The following is a 25,291-nucleotide window of genomic DNA, read 5'->3' on the forward strand; positions in this document are numbered from 1 at the left end:
AGCAGGGAGCTTGGTGGGATGTGGAGCAGCTGGGATAGGAACTGGCGCCCATATGGAATCCTGGTGCATGCAGTCAGAGGATTAGCCAGTTGAGCTATCGCACTGGCCCCTGGGGTGAACTTTCATGCTGGGGTGCATAAGAGTGTACTGGGACCTTGGTGCCCCATTCCTGGACATCTGACCATGCACATAGATGGTCCATTTGGGCTGGTCACAGATTCCTGCACCTACCACAGAACTGGGCATCAAACGAACAGGTAGAAGCAGCCTTGGGGCCTGTGGAATCACCACCTGTCTGTCTCCAGGAGGCAGGGGGGCAGCCCAGGGGTGCACACTTGGGTTGGAAGTTGCTGGTATGTCTTCCCTTCCCCTCCTTTTTGCCTGCAAGAGCCTTCTCCATGCCTCTCTAAGACTCAAGGGGATAACCCCACTCCACCTGCACCCCAGACCTCTAGGACTGGGGATCACGTGTATAAAGAAGTCTGAGAAGTTCACAGCTCACTGTAGTCCTGACCTCCACCTGTGCTCGATGTGTGAAAGTACACTGAGCCACCTGCAATGAGCAGCTTCCTCTGGGGCAAACAGGAAGCAGCTTACCCTGAGGAAACCAGGAGGGCCTGCCTGGTGCCACCTTCCTTAAGTCACGGGAGGAGGCTGGGCGTCCTCTGAGCCTGGGGGAGGGAGCCCCCTGGAGTGCAGGAGAACACACAGCAGATCCAAACTCGTTGCTGGCCAGCGGAGAGGCTCGGGGTGTCTGTCTTCCTTTCCTGTATCAAGCTGTCTTCCACACCAAGCTTTGCTTTATTGCCATGTTGGACAATAGAAGTGATGGGAGAGGGGGTGGAGCTGGCCACTCAGGACTCTGGATTCTTCTGTAATCTTGGTGGGGGGCGGGGGTTAAGCAGGAAGCACACCCCTAGCCTTACCCAGTGCACCTCAATGCACACGCATACTGTGCCCAAGAGTGAATGAGCAGCCTCCACTCTGGATTCATTTATCCAGTGGTCCTGCAGCCCTCAGGAGCTCTGTGACCTGGTTAGCCCTGAAACGCAGAGACCCATCCTTGACTGTGAACATTGTCTGGCTACAATGACATTGCAGACCGAGGGGAAGGGGAGGACCCCTGGTGCCTCACCTGCCCAGCACCATCCCAGCTGCTGGAGGCAGGGAGGAGTGTCATTATTCATGGTCACCTGGCTTCTGCCTCCATCAGGCCCCCATTTGTCTGGGACCTCCGTGTCACCACGATCAGGGGTCAGCCCCGTTTTTGTCTTATCTTTCGCAACTTTCTGAAAATGTTCCGCCAAATCTACCACATCCTCCTCTCTTGTCCTCACTGACCACAAACTACCCTGACATCTCTTACCTTAAACCTTTTGGCAGACTTTTCTCTCCCATGCTCCGCGGCTGCCCACCGTGGCCAGTGCTGACCCCTACCTCTGTTGGTCACTATGCACATATAGTCCACAACCTGTTCTTCAGTTGCCTGCTTGAGTCTCACACTGATAACTCAAGGCTGGTATTTAAAGCTCTTCTCTCCCCGTCAGCCTCATCTCCTCACTTCTTTCTTCTTTCAGCAGAGGTCTTTCTTGGCAGCCAGCCTGTTCTTCTAACCAGGATCCACCCTACCCCCTTTTAAGTGTATTAAAAGGCAGAGTTAGAAAGAAGGAGAGAGAAAGAGACAGAGAGAGAGAGAGAGATCCAGCCACTCACTGGTTCACTCCCTAATTGGCTGCAGTGGCAAAAGTTGAGCCAGGCCAAAGCCAGGAGCCAGGAGCCAGGAGCTAGGAGCTCCACCTGGGTCTCTTTTGTGGGTGGCAGAAGCCCAAGGACTTGGGCCATCTTTGACTGCCTTCCCGGGTGCATTAGCAGGGAGCTGAATCGGTAGGAAGCAGCTAGACTTGAACCAATGCTGGTGTTGCAAGCAGTACTACGCCAGTCTCCTTCCTCTTAGCTTGCTTCTGCTGATTGTTCTCAATACTATAGACAAGTGATCTTCAGTGTCAGTATGTCAAAGCTCCTTGACCTGCTCTTCCCCACTTAAAGCTCACACTGTGCACCCGTGGAAGCTGGCTCTGTCCCTCCTTCCCTTCCTCCACACCCTCCCTGGACTGGGCACCCCATCGTGCTGATTTCTGTTCCCTGAATGTGTGGAGGCCTGTCTTGGATCTGTGCTGTCAATGTGCCCCGCCCTGGCAGAGGCCTTGCCACTTCTGCTCTCTCACTTGTCATCACTGCCCAAACCCCAGTTTTCATCACCAGTGAATTGATGCTACCCCGAGGCTGGTGAATGAGCATACTTCTTCCTTCTCTGAGTCTACAGGTGGGAGGCATCCTGAGAGCAAGGGTCCCGTGTTTTGAGACAGATCAGCAGCTTCTGGCCCAGGCCCCACGTGGAGAGGAGCCTGTCCTGGGCTAGCTGTGGCCACACTCCTGAGACTCCCAAGAGACCAGGGCAGGGTTGTCATATAGGGTTCAGTGACTTCCAGTTTCTAGCTTACTCAGCTGGGAAGAATTGTGAATGCCCATGGGGGTGGAGTCGGAAGTGGACTCAGCTTCCAGAAGAGAAGGGGCCACCCTGAGTTTGAGGGACTTAGACAAATGCCTGCCTCAAAACAAACCCACCTGCCCCATCTGATAGATTAGAATGCAAAGTGATAACTTTTGTGTGTCTTAGTCTCTTCCCTTCCAAACTGTGGCTCTACCAGTGGCATCCGGGTGTGAGTCTGGAGTTAGCCTTGTCCACATGTGGCTTCTGGCCTTTGACCCCTGCTGGGACCCACCTCCATGTCTCCCTGCAGCCCAGGCCAGGATCACACCTGCAAGAGGGCAAGTGACAGTCAGGTAGTTAATGCTAAACAGAGAAGGCAGCCATGCCAGTCCTGGAGCCCTAAAAAGTGCAGAAAGCTGGGTGCCCAGAGTGTGGCTAGAAAAGGGGTGCGGGGCTCCCCGACTCCTCTTTGGGCTGCAGAAGGAGCATAACTGGCTGGGCTGAGGTGCTGTGAAGGCATGACTGTCATAGGCATGCAGGTGGAGGAGGAGGACACCTTTGGGGTTGTGGTCCTCCTGGGTCTCAACCAAGTGGCTGGTAGTTCAGACTGTAGAAGTAGGTGGTGTAGGGGAAGAAGCCAGCAGTGAGAACAGTCTGGGCAAGGTCCTCCTGTATACCACGACCCATGCTTGGAACCAGAGCCTCTGTGTTCTCACCCTGGCTCTGGGATCTCGCTGCTGGGCTACCCAGAGGCAAGTGGCTTGGCCTCTCTGAGCCTGTCGTCAGCCCTGGGTCTGTGTCCAGGTTTCATGGGGTGGACCAGAAGGCTGATGAGATGCCCTGGGGGCATGCTGTCTCCCACAGGTGGCCCACAGCAGACAGGGAGTAGGCTTCAGGGTCCTGCTCACACTCCACGCTGCCACCTTCCCCCTTCCGTCCCACTGGCTGGCCCCTTTGCTGAAGGGCACGTTTTCTCTGGGCTGCACTCACAGGGTTGAGGCTCCAGCTCGGGGGGTGGGGGGTGGGGGGCCGGCAGGGACCCAGGCGCAGTGGCCCTCGTCTTGTGGGCAGGAAGTGTGAGGTACTGGGGAGGCGGCAGCGGGTAGCAGAAGGGGTGTGTGTCACCGTGGTTGGGGCGAGCGGAAGTAGGAAGCTCCAGCCGCCACATTTTCGGGGCAGACAGAGAGTACAGCAGGAAGTGCTCAGAGGTGGAACCTCGGGGCCAACTCATCCCTTTTGGGGCCCCCTTTGGAGGTGAGTGCGGTGGACCTGGGATGGAGTGGGGCTTGGAGGGACCTGGGACGAGCAGATGACAAGGAGAGTCGGGAACGGCCACGAACAAGTGGGCAGGAGGGAGGCCGGGTCTCCAGGCGTGCCCTGTGCGCCTACTGCGCATGCTCCTGCAGGCCTGGCCTCACTTGGGCACTGGCCTTCTTCCCCTTCCTTCTGCCAGGCTGTTCTCTGCCCGCCTGGCCTGGGTTTGATTTCCTTCCATGAACACCCCCTTCCTCACCCTCAGAATCTCAGTGGACCCTGCCTGCCGGGTTACGGGGACGACCTCGGCTGGGCCCCTGGGGGACGGAGGGCGAGGTGCGTGGCCTGATTGGGGCAGCTTTGGATGGGGTCTGTGCCGCTGGGGCTGAATCCGCCACTAGGGGATCCTAGCTTCCGGCGACAGGGGGAGGCTCCGATTTAGGGCAGGGATCCTCCCTGCCCTCTTAGCTGCCCTTTAGGCCTGTCCTCCTGGTAGGCCTTGGGAATCCTTTTGGGAAGTTTATTGGGCCCAGTAGTTTACATTGTCGGCTCCGGAGGCAAGTCCTCAATCCTTTCCCTTCCCCTCATCCACTTGTTTTAGGCGTTTAAACACGGTGGATGGAGTCACTTGATTGCTGGAAGGCTGGAGAGAGAGTAAGAGGGAGGACTGTGGTCAGCTGACAGGAAACACACCTCTTGTCAGGGCTTGCAGAAATGGCCCCAGGTGGGCGGGGCTCAGTCGATAAGGAGATAAGGCTCAGGTCCCAGGGATAGGAAATGGGACTTTTGGGCTTCCTAGGACAGAGACCCAGCCCACCTGGCCTGAGCTTCCCAGTACGCCTTTCCCTTCCCCCGCGGCAGCAGTTGCTCCCTGGTGGTCCCTTTGTCTGGACCGCCCTGCCTCCCGCAGCTCCATCCTCTCAGCTGCCTGCCTGAGCCTCAGCTGGCCCCACCATCGGGTGCTCAGCCTCTTTCTCTGTGGTCTTCTGTGAGCTGCGGCCTCCACCTCCTCCTTGTGGGCAGGATGTGGGGCTGCCCTCACCAGTTCTCTCACCCTGCTCCTGTTCCAGTTAAGGCAGTGGTGCTGTCCTAGGAGTGACATATCTAGCCCCGCAGGCCCCCGGACAATCACCCCTCCAGCACCATCCCAGCCCAAATTCCCAGACCCGGCCAGGAATCTTGGTGTTTTTGTTTTGTTTTTGTTTTTTTTTCATGTGAGACGAAGAACCCAAAGCTTGCTAAGTCTGGAAACCAGAAGAGGGAGAGGGGCTGGGAAACCGACGGCCTCTGCATGGGAGGATTCCTCCAGGAAGCTGAAAGCAAAGGGCGTGGGATGGGCCTAGCCCTTAGAAAGGATGCTAGCTTGCTTGTTTGTTTGCAGTTGTTAAACACCAGGGGTGGGGCAGAGAGATTAAAGCAGGAAAATTCCAGATGCATTCATTAGACTTGGGCTCTGCTGCCCCATTCCTGGCCCACTTGTGCCTACCAGGTACCATCCTACTTCCAGGAAACCAAGGCTGTATCCACCCTAGGCCCTTCCTGGGTAAGACTGTCCTCAGCCAGGTGCCTGGTGGAACTACCCTGCTGGCCAGGAGAAGTGGCCTCACCCCTTCTCCCTTCAGGGAGGAGAGGACCTGCTTACACATGTGCTGCCAGTGTTCCCTAAGTGACCACTGGGCTGCCGTGGTGGAGCACCGTCCCCACAGCACTGGGCCTCCTTGAAGGAGGAGGTGTTTGGTTCACAGGACGACTGGTCCCAGTCTGTCTAGCCCTTGGTCAGACTGCCAAGCAGGTTCATCTTGTCTCTACATCTGGCTCATCTGTTGCCTCTCTTTTCCCCTTCTTTTGACAAACTTGGGGTGCCACCTCGGACAGAACCAAGCAGACATCACTCTGGGCAGTACCTCTGTTTCATAACAAAATTGTGAATGCCTGTGACAGTTGATCTGTGGGTGGGAGAAGTGTGGTGCCCTGGACCTGAGTTGAGATCCCAGCTCTCCACTTACTACCAAAGCCAGGAGCCAGGAGTTTCGTCTGGGTTTCCCTTGTTTATGCAAGGCCCAAGAACTCTGGGCCATTCTCCATTGCTTTCCCAATTCATAAATAGGGAGCTGGGTTAGAAGTGGAGCAGCCAAGGCAAACCAGTACCCATATGGGATGCTGGCGCTGCAGATGGAGGATTGTTTGCTGCACCACTATCTCAGCCCCACTTTCTTCTTTGTAAGAAGGGGATGCAATGGGCTTAGCATGGTAGCCCAGTAGTTAAAGGCCTCACCTTGCACATGCTGGGATCCTATATGGGCACCTGTTCTAATCCCAGCAGCCCCACTTCTCATCTAGCTCCCTGCTTGTGGCCTGGGAAAGCAGTTGAGGATGGCCCAAAGCCTTGGCACCCTGCAGCTGTGTGGGAGACCCAGAAGAGTCTCCTAACTCCTGGCTTCAGATTGGCTCAACTCTGGCCATTGCGGCCATTTGGGGAGTGAATCATCGGACGGAAGATCTTCCTCTCTGTCTCTCCTTCTCTCTGTATATCTGACTTTCCAGTAAAAATAAAAATAAATCTTAAAAAAAAAATGGGGTACAACCACCTGTGCCATGTGTGGGGTGACTGGCCCAACAGATGAGCTCTGTTAAGCTGTCTAATGAGTACACCATAGGCATCTATGGGCTGGGCTGCTGGATTATAGGAAAAGGTCCAGTTATACTTGATTTTCCAATAAACACAGAATAAGCCCTGAGCCTCAGATCTCAAGCCTTCTATATGAGTATTTCCAAAATTTGGCAACCCCATGAGGAAGTTGTGTGCTGTGATAGTATACGGCCTGTGAGGTAAATGTGACTACCTCTCACCAAGCTCCAGAAACCTAGATGTCTCCCAGGTGCACATGAATCACTGCTAAAGACTGGTCCCTAACTTGCTAATGCACTTGAACTGAAGGATGACAGGAAGCACCCCTACTCCCAGAGCCTCATCAGTGCTATTGGCAGTTTTATATCATTCAGCATTTGACCAGTGAGACCCAATTGTGAACAGGAAGCACACAGAACCTACCCACTCAGCACTCACATTCCAGGCACAATGGAACCCTGTGTGAAAACCCTGGAACCAGTGCTGTGAAGTCCCAGAGCGAGGGGGAAGGCACGAAGACAGGTGGAGTTGAGTTGGTTTACAGAATTATGCCACAGCCAGGCCACACATGCCTCGTGTCTCACCAAGCACAGCCATATGTTGTTTAATAACAGAACGGGCTGCCTTTCGAGCAATGCATCCCTCGTGTCGTTGGGTGAACATCCTGGAGGATACTTAAGCCCAGCCTGTCACCTGCCGTATACCTAAGCCAGAGAGTGTGGTCCCCAAACTGTGGGTGGTCTGTCACTGGTGGAAATGCCATTTTGCAGCATGTATCTGATGGTGACCAGCCCCTAACACCCATTGCCTTCCAATGCCTGCTGTCCTCTCCCTATCCCATGCCCTCAAGGCTTTGTAAAGCTTCTCAGATCCCCTAGCTCCGCTTTCTTGTGCTCTGGGAAGTTGTAGCAGCTTCCCACCGAACCTGGCAAGGGACACGGGGCTTCTTCTGAGAAGGCAAATCCAGTGCGCCTTTGTTGTCTAAGCATAGTCCACAGTATGTGCCTCCCTGTATGCCCATAAATACATAGTTGCTTTTGAAATGCTTGTGTGCAAAGAGAGACATGTGGGAACTCCTTGTCCTGTGACATAATGTGGGACACCCTTGCCGACTGGCCCTGCCCCCACACCTATTATTAGTGCATGAACTTTTCCCATCCAGTGGGTTCACTGATGAGATAGTGAATTGATGTCATCCTGGAAAAAGGCTCTGACGCCCACAGGGAAAAGAGGCTGGCACACACTCAGATACAATGTGTGGAGATTGTGGGAATGGATGACAAGAACTCATGGCTGGGAGGGAGCCAGCTGGATGCCAAGAGAGCTGAGCTTAACAGGCAAGAGATAGACAGGAGCTGGCGACTGGGAAGGAGGCGGTCGCTGGAGCTGGGGCTGCCCTGTGGGGCACCTGTACACCAAGTACTTCTCCTCACCCCCACCTGGTCTCCTGAACAGAGACATCTTCCCATTCCCCACCGTCCTTTTGCAGCAGTCAGGCCTGAGGGGCGAGGCCCAGGGGACTGGCAGGGCTTTTGTAGGCCTGTTACCTAGAGAGTTCTGAGCTCTGACAACGGGTACCTGGTTAGACGAGCAGGTCTTGACCTTCAGACTTAGCGTGTGGACTTCGTAAGTTCTCAACTTGGGCTCTGGGGGTGGGAGGGAAGGAGATGGGGTGGACAGGTGGCTCCTAAGATATGTGAAGGTAGAATGGAAACAGTTGGAGACAGATATAGGAGGAGGTTGGAAGGCAGGATCAATGGATCAAGTCCTTTGGATCAGAGCTTCAAACAGAAGATTGGACACATACCTGACCCAGCTGTTTAGGAAAGTGATCTTTTGGGGAGGCTGGGTTATCATGAAGGACACAAGAGCCCTGAGGCTGGTTGGGGACTTTTCCCAGGGGGGCTAAAATGTTCAGGTTCTTATTTGCCTGAAAGCAAGCAAGGTAGAGTTGGGACAGGGAGGGTGAAAATCCAGAAAGGCATTTTATGAAGATTTGATGACTGTGTGTGAAGACCTGCCCGTATGCTAGTCCTAACTTGTTTCTCTCTCGAGCTGTTTTTTTCTGAATGACAAAGGTGGTTGCCTCTTGGCCTTGGTTTGAGACTGCTGGGGGGTTACCTGTTAGTGTCTAGCAGTGATGCTGGACAAGAATTACCACGGTTATCTCCCGGTTCTTCTTGGAGGGGTGGTCCCCAGGGGCTGAGGCACCTCATAGGTTCATTCAGCTAGAAATGGTAGGGAGGGCTCTCATTCAGCCCAAGCCCTCTGCTGCTGCTGGGAGCTGTCCCTTTATGATTCTTTTTTTTTTTTTTTCCCTACGATTCTATAGCATCTGCTGGTTGAAGTCCCATATGCCAGGCCAGGCCAGGTCAGACCAGTCACCCACAGCCTAGAGCTTTGGTTGAGGTCTAGACCCTCCCCTGCACTCCAACCTCAGAACCAAGCTTAGTGGTAGAGGGAGGCTGGTGCTCTTGGAAAACAGAGTAGGGCAGAGCAGGGCCTGTCTCAGCAGCTATGGAGCCTTAGGCCGAACTCCGGCTTCAGTTTCATTGGCTGTGAGTCAGCGATGCAGCAGGTGCCCTGCTCACCCGCTGGGCATGAGGTTAGCTAAGCAGTGGTTGAGAACAGCTTTTCTAACCATCTGTGTGCATGCAGCAGTTGTGTCTGATATGTGTTGAGAGTGTGTGCATGTGTGTTTATTAACCATCTTGGTGGCTCAGGTGTCTTAGTACAGCTTCCAAACACACACTTTCTTTAAGATAGCCATGAGTGTGTAAAAAGAGCCAGGCAGAGAGAAAATAAGAGGTGATGCAGCCGGGGGAGTGTGATGAGCAACGGAAACAACACGCTATGCGTTGGCCTATGTCCTCTTTCTTTCAGGACTTGTTCTAATGATTTATTTGAAAGGCAGAGCAACGGAGAGGGAAGGAGAGAGACTTTCCATTGCCAGGTTCATTCTCTACATACCTGACACTGGTAGGGCTAGACCAGGTTGAAGCTAAGAGCCAGAAATTCAATCCAGGTTTCCCACATGGAGTGGCCAAGCATTTGAGCCATCTTCCTGTCTCTTCTTGTATGTGTTGGCAGGGAGCTAGATTGGAAGCAGGGCAGCAAGGACTCAAAGTGGTATACAGACTTACCCACTGCACCTGAACATCAGCCCAGACTGTGTACCCAACCCTGCACCTCTGAAAGCAGGCATCAACAAGGAAACAGGCTAAACAAGTTTCACAGCATCCATTAGGTCAAAACAAGCTAGCATTTCTGGGGAGACAGGGTCACTGTGAGTGACAGGCATGTCACAGTCCATATGCAGAAGATGGAGATGTGTGCTGTGCATTTGACTAGCCTGCATTTGATAAGCACCACCCACAGTGCTCATGTGGGTGTGTAGTCCTGGCCAAACTGGGGCCTGCCCAGGGGGTTGGGCAGTAAGGGCCGAAGTATTCTCCTTCCACGAAGTTGGGGCTGAGTTTCTGCTCCCACTTGAACCAAGATGCCAGCTTCCCAAGAACCCAGACTCATGCTGGGGGCAGGCCCAAGCCCAGAAACCTGGGCTGGTGGGTACAAGGCAGGCAGGCAGGTAGGCTGTGACCTGTCTCACCAGGGTGCTGTCTTCTCCCACAAATCCGCTCCACTCTCCTGGTCTCTGGTGTGAATGTATCTGGCTCATCATGGTTTTTGTGCTGGCATTCCCAGCTGGTGGCTGCTTCCCCAAGCCAGTAAGAGGGTCTCTTGAGGCCACTAGTCTAATTTTCGATTTGACCTGCTTGTCCTTTTTAGTTAAGCTCCCAGAGACACCTGTAGCCAGCAAAAGGGGTGTTCTGGGGTGGGGTGGACAGAAGGTACATGGTTGAGACTGAGGTCCTGGGGCATCTTAGCCGTGGGCTCTGTAGCACCACCTGCCACTCTAGTCAAGAGCCATGAGTGCCTTTTCCTAACCTGCATCTATCTGCTTTGGCAATTTCCAGGGTAGATGTGGATTGCTAGTCCCCACGCCCTGTACTTGCCCTAGTTTGTGCGATGGGATTGTGACAGTTGACCCTCCAGGGGGTTCCCAAGCATCCTCACTCTGTGGACCATGGGTGACGACCGAGTCCCGGACGCCCCTCAAACTGTGGAATTGATAGACTTTTGTTTGGGCGAAGACCCGCAGCCCCACTCAGGAGAATGCTCTCTGGACCCTCCCAAACCTTCCGAGAACCACACCACTCCAGCCTTGGACCTTCCTGAAGCCACCAGGCACCATGCACCTCCCTGCAGCTCCGAGGACATGGAGCCCACCCGCCTGGGGAGCTGCTCCTCCCAGGGTGAGCCCAGATCAATGGCTGCAGCATCCCCAGGACTGCCTGGGAACAGTGACCATCCTCTAGGCAGCCCTCCGCACAACCAGAGCTCGTCCACACAAGTGGTGTTCTGGGCAGGCATCCTGCAGGCCCAGATGTGCGTCCTGGACCTGGAGGAGGAGTTGGAAAAGACAGAAGGGCTCAGGGCTGAACTGAAGTGCTGCCTGCCTACAGCCACTGCAGAGTTCTCAGGGGCCACGGACCTGCACCCCAGTCCTGCCATCCAGGAGGACTCAGGAGAAGACAGCAGTGAACCAGAGCAGGATGATAAACAGGCATGGCCAAAGGCAGGAACCTCAGACGCTTCCCCCGAGTGGGGTGAGGAAGAGGAGAGCTTGTTCTTTGATAACCCCCTGTTCCTGGAGAGCCCTGACTCGGAGACCGGTGCTTCCAGAGAGGGCTTCTCCTGGGAGTTCCCAGCCACTGATGCCACAGCCCCTGTGGATGAAAACGCTGAGCCCAAGGGCCTGGGGGCCCTCGGAGCCCTGGAGTTGCCCCCTGCAGGAGGGACAGCGGCTTGGGAGCTGGGGAGTGAGCTGGACTTGGAGGATGACCCCACTGATTGCAGTGGGCACCGCACGCCTCCATTCCCTGTGCCCACCTATAAGCTGCACACCTGTTACTCCTTGGAGGCCTCCGCCCAGGGAGACATCCCTGCAGTGCCTTCTGGCTGGGAGGAAGATCAGGTAAGCCACACTCTGGGAACCAGCACCCACCTCCCACCTTCCACCCAACCTGGGCACCTCAGGGGCTCCCAGACCTCAAACATGCTTTTCTGATGATGGGGGCATCCTCGTAACTGTTGGGTAACAGAGCAGAAAATCAGACCTAGGGTCACCTTCAGTATAACAGGAAATCACACAGAGGTGCTTCTTTCTGCCAACCTCACTGACAATTAAAGCCCTAAGTGACCCCCCCACTCCCTGCTTCAAGCTCCACAGGATACTTTCGCAGAATAAATGGTTCATCCAGCTACGGGGCACCCAGGCTTTCCCCCCTCCCTGCTCCCCCCACTCGTCCCTCCCTCCTTTGGCAGCAGGGCATAGCCAGCCAGCAGGAGCGACCTGTGACCCTTGCAGAGAGAGATCTGTCTGGCAGTTCCATCATCTCCTCCCTGGAGAGATGGGCAGCCTTTTTTTTTTTAAGCTTTATTTTTATTGGAAAGGCAAATATACAGAGAGGAGGAAAGACAAAGTGGAAGATCTTCCATCCAATGGTTTACTCCCCAAGCAGCCACAACAGCTGGAGTTGAGCCAATCCAAAGCCAGGAGCCAGGAGCTTATTCCAGGTCTCCCATGTGGGTGCAGGGTCCCAAAGCTTTGGGCCGTCCTCAACTGCATTCTCAGGCAGGGAGCAGGATGGAAAGCGGGGCTGCCAGGATTAGAACCAGCACCCATATGGGATCCTGGTGTGTTCAAGGAGAGGACTTTAACCACTACATTATTGTGCTGCGCCTGGGCAGACTTTGTTAACTTCTGCCTCAATCCCTGGTGGTCCTGCCCCTGGCCAGAGTCCCCAGACAGCATCCCCGGGACAATGGCGGGGCTCCCTGAGAGCAGCAGGGGAAAAGGCCTTCAGGAGAAAGTGGGACAGTTTTCCCAGAGAAGGCTGCCTGGGGAGATAAGGTTCAAGATGGCAGCACAAGAGGTAACTTTGTAATCTCCACTGGACACCAGCACCCCCGGGGCAGGGGAGCTGTCATCCTGCAGGGAGACCCCAGGTCGGGCGCTTAGGGCTCCATCCTGGGCAGGTGCATTCTCCCAGGACCCTGCCCTGGTGCCCCAGGGTGCTCAGAGGAAATCATTGGAATTGGCTGCATTCTGCGGTGGCAAAGGCGACCCAGCCAGGGGCCCAGCGTCCTCAGTCCTCTCTAGGACACTCCTTAAGCTGCTCCCCGTGGGCCAGAGAGGTGCAGGCAAACTGTGAGGGGAGGGTGTGGGAAAGGGCTGGGAGCAGGTTGCCTCTGGTCAAATCACCCCTCCTCTCTCTGTTCCTGTCTCTCAGACTTCTCTCAGGAACAGACTGGGCCCTGACTCCCCAGCAGCACCCAGTGTGGATGAAGGATTGTCTTGGGAGCCAGCAAGCTTCGCATCCGACCTCAGCCCTGCCTCACATCCTGTGCAACCTTGGGCAAGTCACTCCCCTTCTCTGTGCCCCAACTTATCCACCTGGGAAAGAGGAGTGTGAAAACCCTGATTTCCAGGGCTCAGCCCCAGCATGCTTGGATAGGAAGGCTTCTCTGTGGCATTGTTCTTCTGAACGCAAGGCTCAGGCTGGAGCCCACATACTTGTTGAGGCGGTGTTCTCCCAGATGTCTCCCCTCACCCCCCCAGGAACTGCTTAGTATCTCCAAGACTCATTGAAACTAACACACCTCTCTCAACAGGATCCACCCAGGCCTGAGACCAGGCAGACAGAAGAGAGTCCCCCCCAGCCCCAGGTGCCGATTTTTCAGGAACCAGGTGAAATTCAACATGGGCATGGGGAAAATAGGGTTGTGGGAGGCTTTGGAATTTCGAATGGGACCAGAGATCATTCTTGAATCTGAAGGTGTCACTGGGGAGCTCAGTGTATCATCTCAGAGCCAGAGATTTGGGGTGGGTTCCTGCTGTCGTTTCTGTGGTGTGCAGAATCAACATAGCAGCATGCCAAAGGCCCAGTGGTTCTCACATCTGTCTGGGTCTGATGGGTCTCTGCAGAAGTCCCGAGGCCTCAGGCTGCAACTCTGAGAGCCGCTGCCTCTGCGTGGGAGCAGTTACTGCTGCGAGCAGGGGACAGGGTGTGCTGGCCCAGCTCCAGGGGAGGAGCCCCAGGGAGGTAGCCTCTGAGGGTGGCTGCCCAGCCCCTCCTCCTGCCCCTGTGCCTTCCTCACTGCCCGCTGTTTGGCAGGTGACATGGAAGTTGGAAGCCCACAGCCGGCTGCTCCCTGCCCCACATCCCCCAGCGCCTCGGGGAGCCGAGCCTCTTCGCCACAGCCCAGCAGCTGTGGGTCTGAGAGCAGCAGAAGCCCCGCTCCCAGGCCTGGCACCATGTCCTCCCCAGAGGGCAGCCCACAGCGCCAGCGCTGTAGCTCAGATCCTGTGCCCAAGTGTACACCAGATACCACACGCGCTTTGCTCGTGGACACCACGAAGCTGGCAGAACCAGGTTTTCCTGAGAGAGTGGAGCCAGGGGAGGTCCGGGACCCGGAGGAGGAAGTGAAGAGCGAAGACACAGTTAGGACTGCAGAGGCTGGAGGTGGTGCCCTACCCAGCCAGCACTTGACCTCTGTTGAAAGGTGAGTCTCCCCTCTCTGGTTCTCTGATTCCTACTGACCAGAATCCTCCCTGGTGGGGTTGGAGCTGAGATACGCCAATCAGGGTTTAACATACAGATATTTACCAAACTTGGGTCCCATGACCTGAAGGTTTGAAGGCACAGGAACCCAAGAATAGACTGGGAGGACTGTCCGTAGCCAAATCCCAGGGAATCTGACAAGGGCTGTGTGCCCAAGACGATGCTGTTGAGCAAGGCAGGCTGACAGCGGGCAGGAGCAAGGCTGATGATATGGGGAGTACGGGCTGCTCTGTTTGCTGGGAGTAATCCACCAGAGAACCTGGCACAGATCTCGCCAAGGGGAGGTTCGTTGGTTCTGAGGAACTGGATAGTGAGCTCCATAGAAGATTATGTAATCTCAGGCTTTAACCTCAAGTGGGAGCCGGCCAACTGGTGTACCTGCATCTATTAGCTCCTGTGATTTCTAACATGGGAACGGGTTTGGTTGTCTTGTTAGCTGAGCAGAGGTCATAGCCAGGAGACTTCTAGAAGCCAGCAATAGCTTAGCTCATGGATCTAAAGGAACAATAGCTGGAGGGGTGATGGGATGACCCCACTCCCATCTTAATCCTTGCTTGACAGAGACAACAATTCAGGACCAAAAAACCAAAGCAGCATCTTCCTTATGGCTTAGAGGAGCCCCAGGGCCCACAAAGGGAGGGTTCATTTCATGAAAAGTTAGTTCATCCAACCCAGAACCTAAGTAAGTAAACCCAGCTAAAGTGAGAACCGTACATTTAAAAAAAAAAATTCCCAGTAGATTTATCTTAGTAAACTGGACTCTTCCTGTTGGTCAGTGGCTTTCCATGTGATTTTTGGAGTCTTCCAGAATCATTTTCCTTAACTCATAAAATCCTGCTGGATTTTGTTGAATTTGCAACTTCAGTTAGTTCGCCTCGGGTTTCTCCCAAACTGTGGACTTAGTGTATCCTCAAGAGGAGAAAGCGTTGATGGAGGCCTGAGTGTGTCTACCTCCTGGAGACTGCTGTCCTCGTCTGATGCCTTTTGCTCACCTGTCCAACTCCGCAGGTGTGACACTGTATCGGGGGAAGTGAGTTTACTGAATCTCATTGAACACAGCGGGAGAGGTTTAATATTCCCAGCGTGAGTTTGCTGGCCCTGATGAGACTTCCTTCCTTCAAGCTTGACTTTCAGTGAGATTAAAAAAGGTCATTTAAATACATCATGACCCTGATCTCTTCCTGTTCGTATAGTTACACACAGAGAGATAATTAGAGTCCCATGCAAATGGCATATGTAAAATATACAATGCTGTGTGAATTTGTGTTTGCATGGTGATTTTTTTTTTCCTGCCCAAGTATTTCCTTACCTAGATATGAGTGATTTGGTTATATGTTGAGTCACTTTATTTATGTATTTATTTGAAAGGTAAGAGACAGGGAGATAAAGAGGGACAGAGAAATCCTATTCACTGGTTTGCCACCTAAAACCCTGACTGGGGCTGTGCTGAAGCCAAGCTGCGACCTGGGAACTTAGTCCAGGCCTCCTGCGTGGGCAGCAGGAATCCCCCATCACTGCAGCCTCTCTGAGACTGCATTACCATGAAGCTGGAACTGAGAGCTGCAGGTGCGTGTTGTCCCCAGGCCCTCGACATAGGATGGGGTAGACTTAACTGTCATTCTTTATGTAGTTCAGGACTTCTTCACCAGTTGGTGATCTAAGTACTTCTCTTTACACTTTATTTGAAAGGAGGAGACAGAGGTTCCCCGCTCCCATCTGCTGGTTCACTCTCTGAGGGTCCCCAGCAACCAGGGCTGCAGCAGGCTGAAGCTAGGAGCCAGGATCTCAGTCTGGGTCTCCCACAGGGGCGGCAGGGACTCAAGTACTTGAGCAATTTCCCAGGGTGCACATGAGCGCAAAGCTGGAGCAAGGAAGAGCTGGGACTCCAACCCAGGTGCTCCAACGTGCGATGTAGGCACCCCAAATGGCATCTTAGCTGATGGGCCTGTTGCTTTGTTATCATGACTTTTGTTTCCCCATACAGTTCTCCCCAGGTGTGCTGGCTTGGATAGCAGATATTCATCATGGGTAACAGACATACCACACCTGGATGTGATGGTGTTGCAAGGGGAGCCAGTAGTCAGGTGGAGGGTGCCTGGAGGAACCTTGGGGAACCTTAGAGTCAGAACCCCTAGTGAAGCACCAGGGATGGCCAGGCCATCATTCAAAGGCTCTGGAGCTCCAGGTGTGACCCTGAGCTCTGTATGCCTCCACCACACCCTCTACCCTTCCAGCCAAGGCTGCCAGGATACTTGACACAGAACCTTTGCTAGTGTATCCTTCATGGGCTACCAATGACTCTTGCAGGCCTACAAAGAGCCCCAAGTCCCAAGCACAGTCCCCGGAGGAAGGCCGGGGGCCGCTGGCTGGAGACAAACTGGCCAATGGTGTCACGACCGACAAGGTGGCCTCCAACTTGGCCTCCCGTCTTTACCACCTGGAGGGCTTCCGGAAGTCGGAAGTGGCTGCGTACCTGCAGAAGAAGTAAGGGGCTTTGAGCCTGGACCTGGCTGCAGGCTAAGGCAGGACAGAGAGGAGCTGCCAGTGGGTAGCCTCTCCTGGCCGCCTCTCCCTTCCCTCGTCCTGTGTCCCATCCCTACTCCAGCACCATTGCCGCTTTGCACTGGGCCCTGTCCCATTCCAGTGCCTGCCTTGCCTCTGCCTGTCTGCAGTCTGGATCCCTACGCCAATCTGCCCTTACCCACCCAGACTCCCCTGGCCCTTCCCATTTAGCAGTGATGGGGTTGCCAGGGGCAGACCAGACCCCTCGTCCCCTACCCTTTCTGCCTACGTGGTTCCCATCCCATGCATTGATCCCTTGATGTGTTCCGGCCCTGGGGACTCCAGCCCGACCTCAGGGGATCAGCCTCATCTCCATCTCCCCTGCCAGCAATGACTTCAGCAGGGCCGTGGCTGAGGCGTACTTGAACTTCTTCCAGTTTGGAGGCCAGAGCCTGGACCGTGCCCTTCGGTAAAATCCTCAGGCCCAATTGGGCAGGGATGGCTGTGGGGCGGCGACAAGCCCCAAGGCTTGAATCTAACTGGCTGAGAGGGAGGAGGGGAAGGGGCTGGGGTCTGCCAGGGGTCTGCCAGCCAGGCCCACCCTTTGACCCTCACCCTCCTGGCAGGGGCTTCCTCCAGGCGCTGGTGCTGAGTGGGGAGACCCAGGAGCGGGAGAGAGTCCTCTACCAGTTCTCCAAACGCTTCCATTACTGCAATCCCAGCCTCTTCCCCTCAGCAGGTAGAGAGGGGTCAGCCCTGGGGAGCAGGGCCAGGGAAGTTTGGGGAGGACCTGCGAGTGGGAAGGCATGGGACTGTCCTGTGCCTTTTCGGGAGTTCACTGGGCGGTGGCTGTTGGGAGCGTGGTGGGGGTTCATGGAGAAACTGTAGGGGCTCACCCGCTTGTCCTGGGGCGTCTGGCTTCAGTGCTCTCTGAGCTTTTGTCTCTCTTGGGCAGATTCCGTACACACCTTGACCTGTGCAATCATGCTCCTAAACACAGACCTGCATGGACAGGTGAGGAAGGGGCAGAGCCTGTGGGATCCCAGGTGGGCGCTGGGCCAGGGGCTGTGACTTGGGGGTGCAGGGGAGAGAAGACTAGAGCCTGGGCGAGATGGAGCAGCCAGCTGGGGCTGTTCAATCAGCTGTCCCACTTCTCTCCATGGCCACACAGAACATCGGCAAGAGCATGAGCTGCCAGGAATTCATAACCAACTTGCATGGCCTGCGAGATGGTGGCAACTTCCCAAAGGAGCTGCTGAAGGTACCTGCTGGGCTTGGGACCCCAAGAAAGTGGTGGTGGGGGGGTGTATACAGAGCTGAGGCCTTGCCCTGCCAGAAATACCCCTATTGGCCAGGCTGCCTGCTGACTGTGGGGCTCCTGGCTGGCAGCATCTGCGACATCTTGGAGCTTGTCAAGCTGTGCAAATGTATAGGTCCCCATATTGAACCTGCTGCATCAGAATCTCTCAGGCTGGGGCTCCAGTGGTGTTTTATTAGGGTTTCCAGGTGAGACATACTGGGAAAGTCTGAGAAACTCTGGGGTGTTGGTTCTCAGAGGGGATGGAGAACCAAGCTTCACGGCAGCATGTACTACATGAGCAGTGAACATTTATTAGACCTACTGGATACCACTGTGTGCCAGGCACTGTGTTAGGCACTGCATGCATGCATGACTGGATGGATGGATGAATGAATGGGTGGGTTACAGATGGATGGGCAGATGAACAGATGAATGCATGGATATATGGATGATGGATGGATGGATGGATGGCTTAGGATAGGTGGATGGATGCATGATGGAGGGGCAGCTATACTGAGGGAACGGAGGGACATATGCATCTCTCCTACCTATACCAGACTGTGGGTTGAAGTTCCCCATCCCTGTCCCCCAACCCCTAGCCCTCAGTATCCTTCTCCCTCATGTGCTTCTGTTTCAGGCCCTCTACTGGTCTATCCGAAGTGAGAAGCTTGAGTGGGCCGTGTGAGTGAGAACCGCCTTCCCCTCTCTTCTCAGTCTCCTAGCCCCTACGCTGGGCCTGTCCTCACTGCCACCCACCAAGAACCAGAAAAGTGCAGGCCCTGGCTGGACAAGGCTCACTTTGAGTGGGGCAGAGCCAGAAGTAGTGGATGGGGAAAGGGGCAGGAGTAGCAAGGGGGTTGGTGAGCAGCATGTCCAAGAGTGGACAGATTGGCTTTGAACTGGGGAAGACTCCTTTTAGAAGGTCCTGGGATGTGGCTCCCTGTCAAGAGAGACGGTGCTGAGGTCTTGGGGTCACAGGTACCTCTTAGCACTCTGTGTCCAGTCAGCACCCAGTTTGATTCTTTGATGCATCCAGGGATGAAGAGGACTCAGCCAGACCTGAGAAGGTGCAGCCATCTCCCCCAGCTGGCAAGATGGGCAACCCCTTCCTCCAGCTGACCCAGGACCCCATGGTGCCTACCTACAAGCAGGGCATCCTGGCACGCAAGATGCATCATGATGCAGATGGCAAGAAGAGTGAGTGCATGCTGCCTGAGAACAGGGCGGGACATAGAGCGCTGTGCCACTCCAGGCCCCGGGCCAGCCCATGGGCAGGGATAAATCCTGAAGTAGGACCCCCATGGACAAGGTGCTGTGTAAGGCTCTTGGTTATTCCTGGGCCCTCAGAATGGGTCGGGGAGGGAGTAGGCAGGGCACATGCATGCCTGGGATCCTAGGTGAAAAGAGCTGGACATGCCAGGAGGGCTGTGATGCATCTGGGCATGTGGCTGTCTACTTTTATTGAGGGGCTGGGTAGGGGGACAGGGACCGGGAAGGTTCCTGGGGAGATGCTGAGGGTCTGGATTTTTGAACTTGGGCACAGAGTGTCTGCCACAGAGAAAAGAGCAGGCAGAGTTGTCTCGGCACCCGGGGAATGTGGAAGGAGTTGGGGGTGCTTTTGAGCTGGGCAGCAGCGTAGCCAGAGCAGGGACCTCAGCATCCAATTGGGAAATCACAGCTTTAGCAGGAAGGAACTGGCATGGCTGTGAGAAGCCGCAGGGGCCAAGGCAGAGCCCCTGGCAGTAACAGGAGGGAGTCAGGCCAAGTCTGACCACATGAGGACAGCATAGGAAGGGGAGCGGAGGTGGGCTGCTGGTGCTCAGAGTGGGGTGACAGGGAGACACCCCAAGGCTGGGAGCTGAGCCCTTGAGCCTCGCTAGATGGATACAATGAGATCATCCCACAGGCCCAGAAGGGTACCTGAGTGGAAGAGAGAGAGAGAGTGTGTGTATGGGGTGTTTGCACATGGGTTACAGTCATGTATTTAGGTTGGCAACGGTCTGTGAACATCCGTGTTCGCATATAGACCGGTTTGGTTTTCCCCTGAGGGGACACCCTGACCTATGTGGAGTCTGTAATTTCTTGTATTAGTATGCAGTGTCTCTCTGTGTGCATCCTGGGGCACTTGGGTGGGGGCTGGACCCACAGTTGTGTGGGCCTGGATGCAGATGTGGGTGCCAGCACCCACTCTCATGCTTTGCTCCTGGAGCAGCACCTTGGGGCAAGCGCGGCTGGAAGATGTTCCACACATTACTACGAGGGATGGTTCTCTACTTCCTGAAGGTAGGACAGTGATGGAGGGGGATGTTGGGGGTGAGGAGGAACCTGGAGGGAGGGTGGCTGGCCAGTTGATGATCTCTTCCTCCTTGAGAGCTCCCTGTGCCCTGTGCAGGGAGACAGCCAGTGCCTGGATGGGGACAGCCTACTGGAGCAGATGGTGGATGAGCCCGTGGGGGTGCACCACTCGCTGGCCACTCCGGCCACCCATTACACCAAGAAGCCGCACGTCTTCCAGCTGCGCACAGCAGACTGGCGCCTCTACCTCTTCCAGGCACCGTGAGTCCCGGGTGGGTGGGGAGAGGAGCTGGCTTTAAATTCCCCTGTCTTGGTCCCAGCACCACTTCCTGGGGTCCTGCCAGTCTGGTCCTGGAGCTCCTAGAACGCAGAGCTGGGAGTGGATGCTGGGGGCCCTGGGTGCTTCCTGCTCCTCCTCTCGGTTTCTGCATCCATCAGCCTCCACCTAGCCTGCCCTTGGGGAAGACAGGGTTCCAGGAGGGTAGCTTGAAAACTTTCTGCCTTCCCGTGTTTTCCTGGTTGACCCAGGGCAGAAGTCCAGTAACCTCACATAGCAGGTGACCAGGCTGCTGGCTCTTGAAGGCCACAGGTGTGTGTGTGGGTGGGGGGGATGCTAATACCCACTCGGTGACCCGGGGACCCATGGCCGCCTCTGTCTCACAGCACGGCCAAGGAGATGAGTTCCTGGATCGCACGCATCAACCTGGCCGCCGCCACGCACTCAGCACCGCCCTTCCCCGCCGCGGTGGGCTCCCAGCGCCGGTTCGTGCGGCCCATCCTGCCCATGGGCCCAGCCCAGAGCTCCCTGGTACGGTCTCCCAGAGTGATGGGTGTGTGCACCCCAGCCCGAGAACCCGCGGAAGGGCACCCAAAGGGGAGAATTGGGGGAGTGCACACCTGACCCTAGTAGGAGAGTGGGGCCGGGTTGCAGCCTGACTCATCAGGGCCCTGGGAGGAGGGGTCCCCGAGACAGCTTCCGCCACCGCCTCCTGCTCACAGGAGGAGCAGCATCGATCCCACGAGAACTGCCTGGACGCCGCCTCCGACGACCTGCTGGACCTGCAAAGGAAGCTGCCCGAACGGCGGGGACGCGGCCGCGAGCTGGAGGAGCACCGCATGCGGAAGGAGTACCTGGAGCACGAGGTGAGGCGCCCGCCCTGTCCTCTGCCGCCCTCTCGTGGCCGCCGGGTCCCTGCCCGGGCGGAGCGTGTGTGCCAGCCCAGTGTGAGTGGACCTCTCAGTCCCTCCGCGGCAGTCCCCGGGGCGGACGCCTTTCTGCTAACACTCAGAAGGAGATGTTACTTTTATAGCTGTCCACCACCCCATTTCTGAGTGTAGTGGGCTCTTAAGAAGGACAAACTATTTTGTCTGAATCATTCCGACATCCACCTGCTAACAGGTAGTACCGATGGAGTTTGTATGACTGGCATGGGTCGTTTCATTGTCCAGCACCTCTTGGCTAAGCATGCCATCCCCATCTTAGAGGGGACAAGGACACAGGCATGGCAACATCAAACCTCTTGTCCAAACACCTACATGCAGCTCAAGTCTCCTGCCTGCGTCATGTTTGGTCTGACCCGAGGCGAGGCCTCCAGCGCCTTAGCATCATAGAGCCCTCTATCCCCTAGTCCTCTGTCCGACCACACTGTTTGGTTGTGTGGCTTTGGCCCCCATTCGGTGCACACATTTCCATCACCCAGGTCCTGAGAACCCAGAGAGGGGGCAGTTAGGGTAGCTGAGAGGCCATTTGAGTGTGGAGGGCTCTGAGACCAGAAGGGGGCACCTGTGCTTGCTACCTGTGCCCACTGGGTCCCCGTTGCTGTCTGGCTAGCCTTCAAGGGCCTGGTCCATCTGCCTTGGTTTGCTGGGTCAGGTCCGTGGCTGTGGACTTGCCCCACGGCCCAGCCAGGACTGTTAGCAGGCATTAGCTCTCCACCAGCCTCATTTCCTTCCTTACAAACTGGCAGAAATGATTGGCGCTGCAGGTCTGTCTGGGATGTACTATTCAGAGTTGTAGGAGCCCGGTGGATGTTGGAGAGGGGTCCTGGGACATCCCCCTGTAGATGACGGTGGCAGAGGGAGGCCTCTGTATGCAGTAGGTAAGGACATTCAGCATGCAATCTGTTAGTGCCCGATGGCACTGCATCCAGGCTCAGTGCTACACTGGTGGCAGGTGGAATGGGTGGAGCATCTTGTCACATCTGGAATGCAACATGGTCTAGAAACATCAATCACAACAGCATTGCAAGGGGTTGCTGATCAGAGTAGGCTGGGGTTGGCATGTGTGGTGTTATGGGGTCCAGACACCCAGCTTCCTTCTGTAGCAGTCTTGGTCCCTGGGACTTCTTAACATCTGGGAGTTGTACCATGGGGAGGTCAGCCTCCCGTGGGCCCCCTGGAGCTGGCATGGGGCTGAGAAGGGGGGTGGCATGCCTGTGTGTTGCAGAAAACCCGCTACGAGACGTATGTGCAGCTGCTGGTGGCCCGGCTGCGATGCCCAGAGGGAGACCTGGCCCTGTGGGAGGAGCAGCTGGGGAAGGAAGCCGCTGGTGCACGGGAACCCAAGCCCAGCCTGAAGAAGTCCCACTCCAGCCCGTCCCTGCACCAAGAGGAGGCCCCCACCACAGCCAAGGTGAAGCGCAATATCTCTGAGCGTAGAACCTACCGGAAGATCATCCCCAAACGGAACCGCAACCAGCTGTGAAGCCGTTGGGGCGGAGCCTGATGCCCGTGAACTGCCCGGGTGCTGCCAGCCCCGCCCTGTCTCCTGGCTGCTCCCAAGGCAGAGGGAAGTCGAAGACTTGGCTCCATCCTGGGACAATCATCCTTGCACCCCCAGAATCCAGAGTGGCCTTATTTCATGGGCACCCCAGGGTGGGGGACCAGCCCTGTGGTAGGAACTGTTGGGACAGCTGCCTTTCACGGCCGCCCATGGCCCTGATGCCACATCTGGGTGGAGCATGTGTACCAACCCAGTGTGAGCCAGAATCCACCAGTTATGGAGGCATGCACAGGGAGTAGCTGTTCCTGCCCCACAGATCCAGTTGCTGCTAGCTAGCAGAGCAGAACCCAGCCCAGGGGCTGGGGCCTCTGCCTGGGATGCAGTGCCTTTGTCTCCCAGATCAAAGAGGTGTTTCCCTGGGTGCAGAGCCCTGAGCCTGCATGATGACCATTGCTTTGAGGGGCAGGGGAGCACCAGCCTTGGAGGGATGTGTGGGATGGAAAGCAGGCAAGAGCTAGACAAGTACGCTGTGTGAGACCCCCCCAACATGCACCCCTGCCCTTAAGGCTGCATTCCTGCCATGGGTGGGCTCCAAGGACTTTGGCAGCCCTGCGCTGGGCAGTCCCCTGCTCCTGCCCTCTGGCTGCCTCCCAGCTGGACCTGTTCTCTAAGGGGAGTGTGTGTGTGTGTGTGTGTGTGTGTGTGTGTGTGGTGGGGGGAGGTTCCGGGGACTTGGGCTTGTGGGAAGGAGGCTGGGCTGCAGGGAGCAGCCTCTATTGTGTCTGTTCAGTCAAGTGTGTCCTGGAGAGGGGGCTGCTGGCCAAGAGGAGCCTCCACGGTGGCTGCTGCCCCATGACACACGGCCTCCCTCAGCCTTCCTCCTGGGCCACCCTCTTACTCCTAGCCATCCACCCCCGTAATGTTTAGAACCAGCCCCGGGGCCTGCGACTGCACTGTCTACCCCACGACTGCACAGTACACAGAAGCCATGAGGAAGGATGTGTGTGTATGAGGCAGGCAGAGGGAGCAGCCTGTAGGTCTCTTTGCCCCCTGTGTCCTTGTATATGTGAAAACACGAGGCACACAGTGATGGCCTGTCCAAGCTAGACGGGACCTCAGGATCACTTCCTCATGAGCCACTGGTGGCTTCCACAAGAATGTCAGAGCCCTGGTTATGGACCAGATCTGAGGAGTTGTGTGTGAGGACGATCCTGCCTGTTGCTTCCCCGTGACTTGCCTTGTCTGGGGTACACACTGCAAAGGCATGTCATGCGGCCAGCCTGTGCAGAGGAGGACAGATGTGTGCAAGGCTCCTGGAGCAGCCGATAGGTCACAATAGTTAGGAGCCACTGTGGGATGGAGCCAGTAGTCTCACTTGATACAGCTGGATAGATGTGAGCTGAGGCTAATGAGGTCAGATGGCCTGGACCAGGTCCCAGAACCTCCCTGGACATGTGTTATTTTTATTTATTTATTTGAGAAGGAACTCCTCCCATCTGCTGGTTCACTGCCCCTCAATGCCCTATGGTGGTGAGGGCTGAGCCAGACCAGAGCTGGGGAGCTCAGTCCTCCATCCAGGTCTCCAAAGTGGGTGACAGGAACCCGACCACTTGAGCCATCACCTGCTACCTCCCAGGGTGCACATTTACAGGAATCCAGCATCAGGAATCGAACCTGAGCTCTCAAATGTGGGAGATGGGCAGCCTAACCAGTACCTTAACTGCTGGGCCAAACACCTAAAACCAGAATAAAATGTGGAGGTCTGTCTGTATGCATGTGTGACACTTCCTGTACGCCTTTTCTCATGTGGGAACAGGACCTTCCCTTCACTGGTGAAGCCTAACGGGCTCAACGATGCTAACTGTGCAACCTCGTCAAGCACCTGCTGGGAGGGTATTTAGGGAAATTGAGACTGGGTTTTCAAGGCTGCAGTTGTGACATATGACCACTGGGGGGCGGGCTTGCATATTCCTATTTTGTGCTGCTCAGGTGTGCAGCTACAAAGACAGCAAGTGTGTGCGTCTGTGTGCCCCTGTGCCATCCAGCACTCGAACCAGAACCTTCCACTTCCCTGGATCCACCGTGGTTCAGGTAGGCAGCTGAGTGAGCCCCAGGCTCAGTCCCAGGATGGGACAGGTGAAGCTACTCCAGATTGGTGTGTTACCTGGTCTCCATCCCAAGAATGTTCCTGCGCTTTGCAGAACTGCCACGCAGCTGAGCCATCCGTGACCAGGGCGTTTCCAGACTGCTCAGCTGTCTTCTGCTGGGAGCAGGGGCTTGTGTGTTTGCAGGTCACTTTGGGCAAGATGAACATATCACAGTTGGGAGGCTCAGGGTCTTCTGGAGTTGGGCACACGTTTGGGGGGGGGGGAGGTGGTGGCTGGGCTAAGGCCAGGTCTGTGAGGACTTGGAA

General features: G+C 55.8%; 1 protein-coding gene across 1 annotated transcript; it reads left to right on the forward strand.

The window, feature by feature from the left end:
• Window positions 1-3,647: 3,647 nt before the first annotated feature.
• Window positions 3,648-24,649, forward strand: PSD4 (pleckstrin and Sec7 domain containing 4). Its single transcript, XM_040993555.1, has 17 exons — window positions 3,648-3,745; window positions 10,349-11,409; window positions 12,728-12,853; window positions 13,098-13,185; window positions 13,613-14,000; window positions 16,367-16,543; window positions 16,950-17,030; window positions 17,188-17,300; window positions 17,517-17,575; window positions 17,733-17,822; window positions 18,499-18,542; window positions 18,898-19,058; window positions 20,074-20,144; window positions 20,254-20,417; window positions 20,820-20,964; window positions 21,156-21,299; window positions 22,603-24,649. The coding sequence occupies exons 2-17, from the start codon at window positions 10,459-10,461 to the stop codon at window positions 22,858-22,860; spliced, it is 3,060 nt and encodes a 1,019-aa protein (XP_040849489.1). The 5' UTR covers window positions 3,648-3,745; window positions 10,349-10,458; the 3' UTR covers window positions 22,861-24,649.
• Window positions 24,650-25,291: the final 642 nt, after the last annotated feature.

The sequence above is a fragment of the Ochotona curzoniae genome, unplaced genomic scaffold (genome assembly GCF_017591425.1).
Source record: "Ochotona curzoniae isolate NIBS_2020 unplaced genomic scaffold, NIBS_Ocur_1.0 contig_883, whole genome shotgun sequence".
NCBI lineage: Eukaryota > Metazoa > Chordata > Mammalia > Lagomorpha > Ochotonidae > Ochotona > Ochotona curzoniae.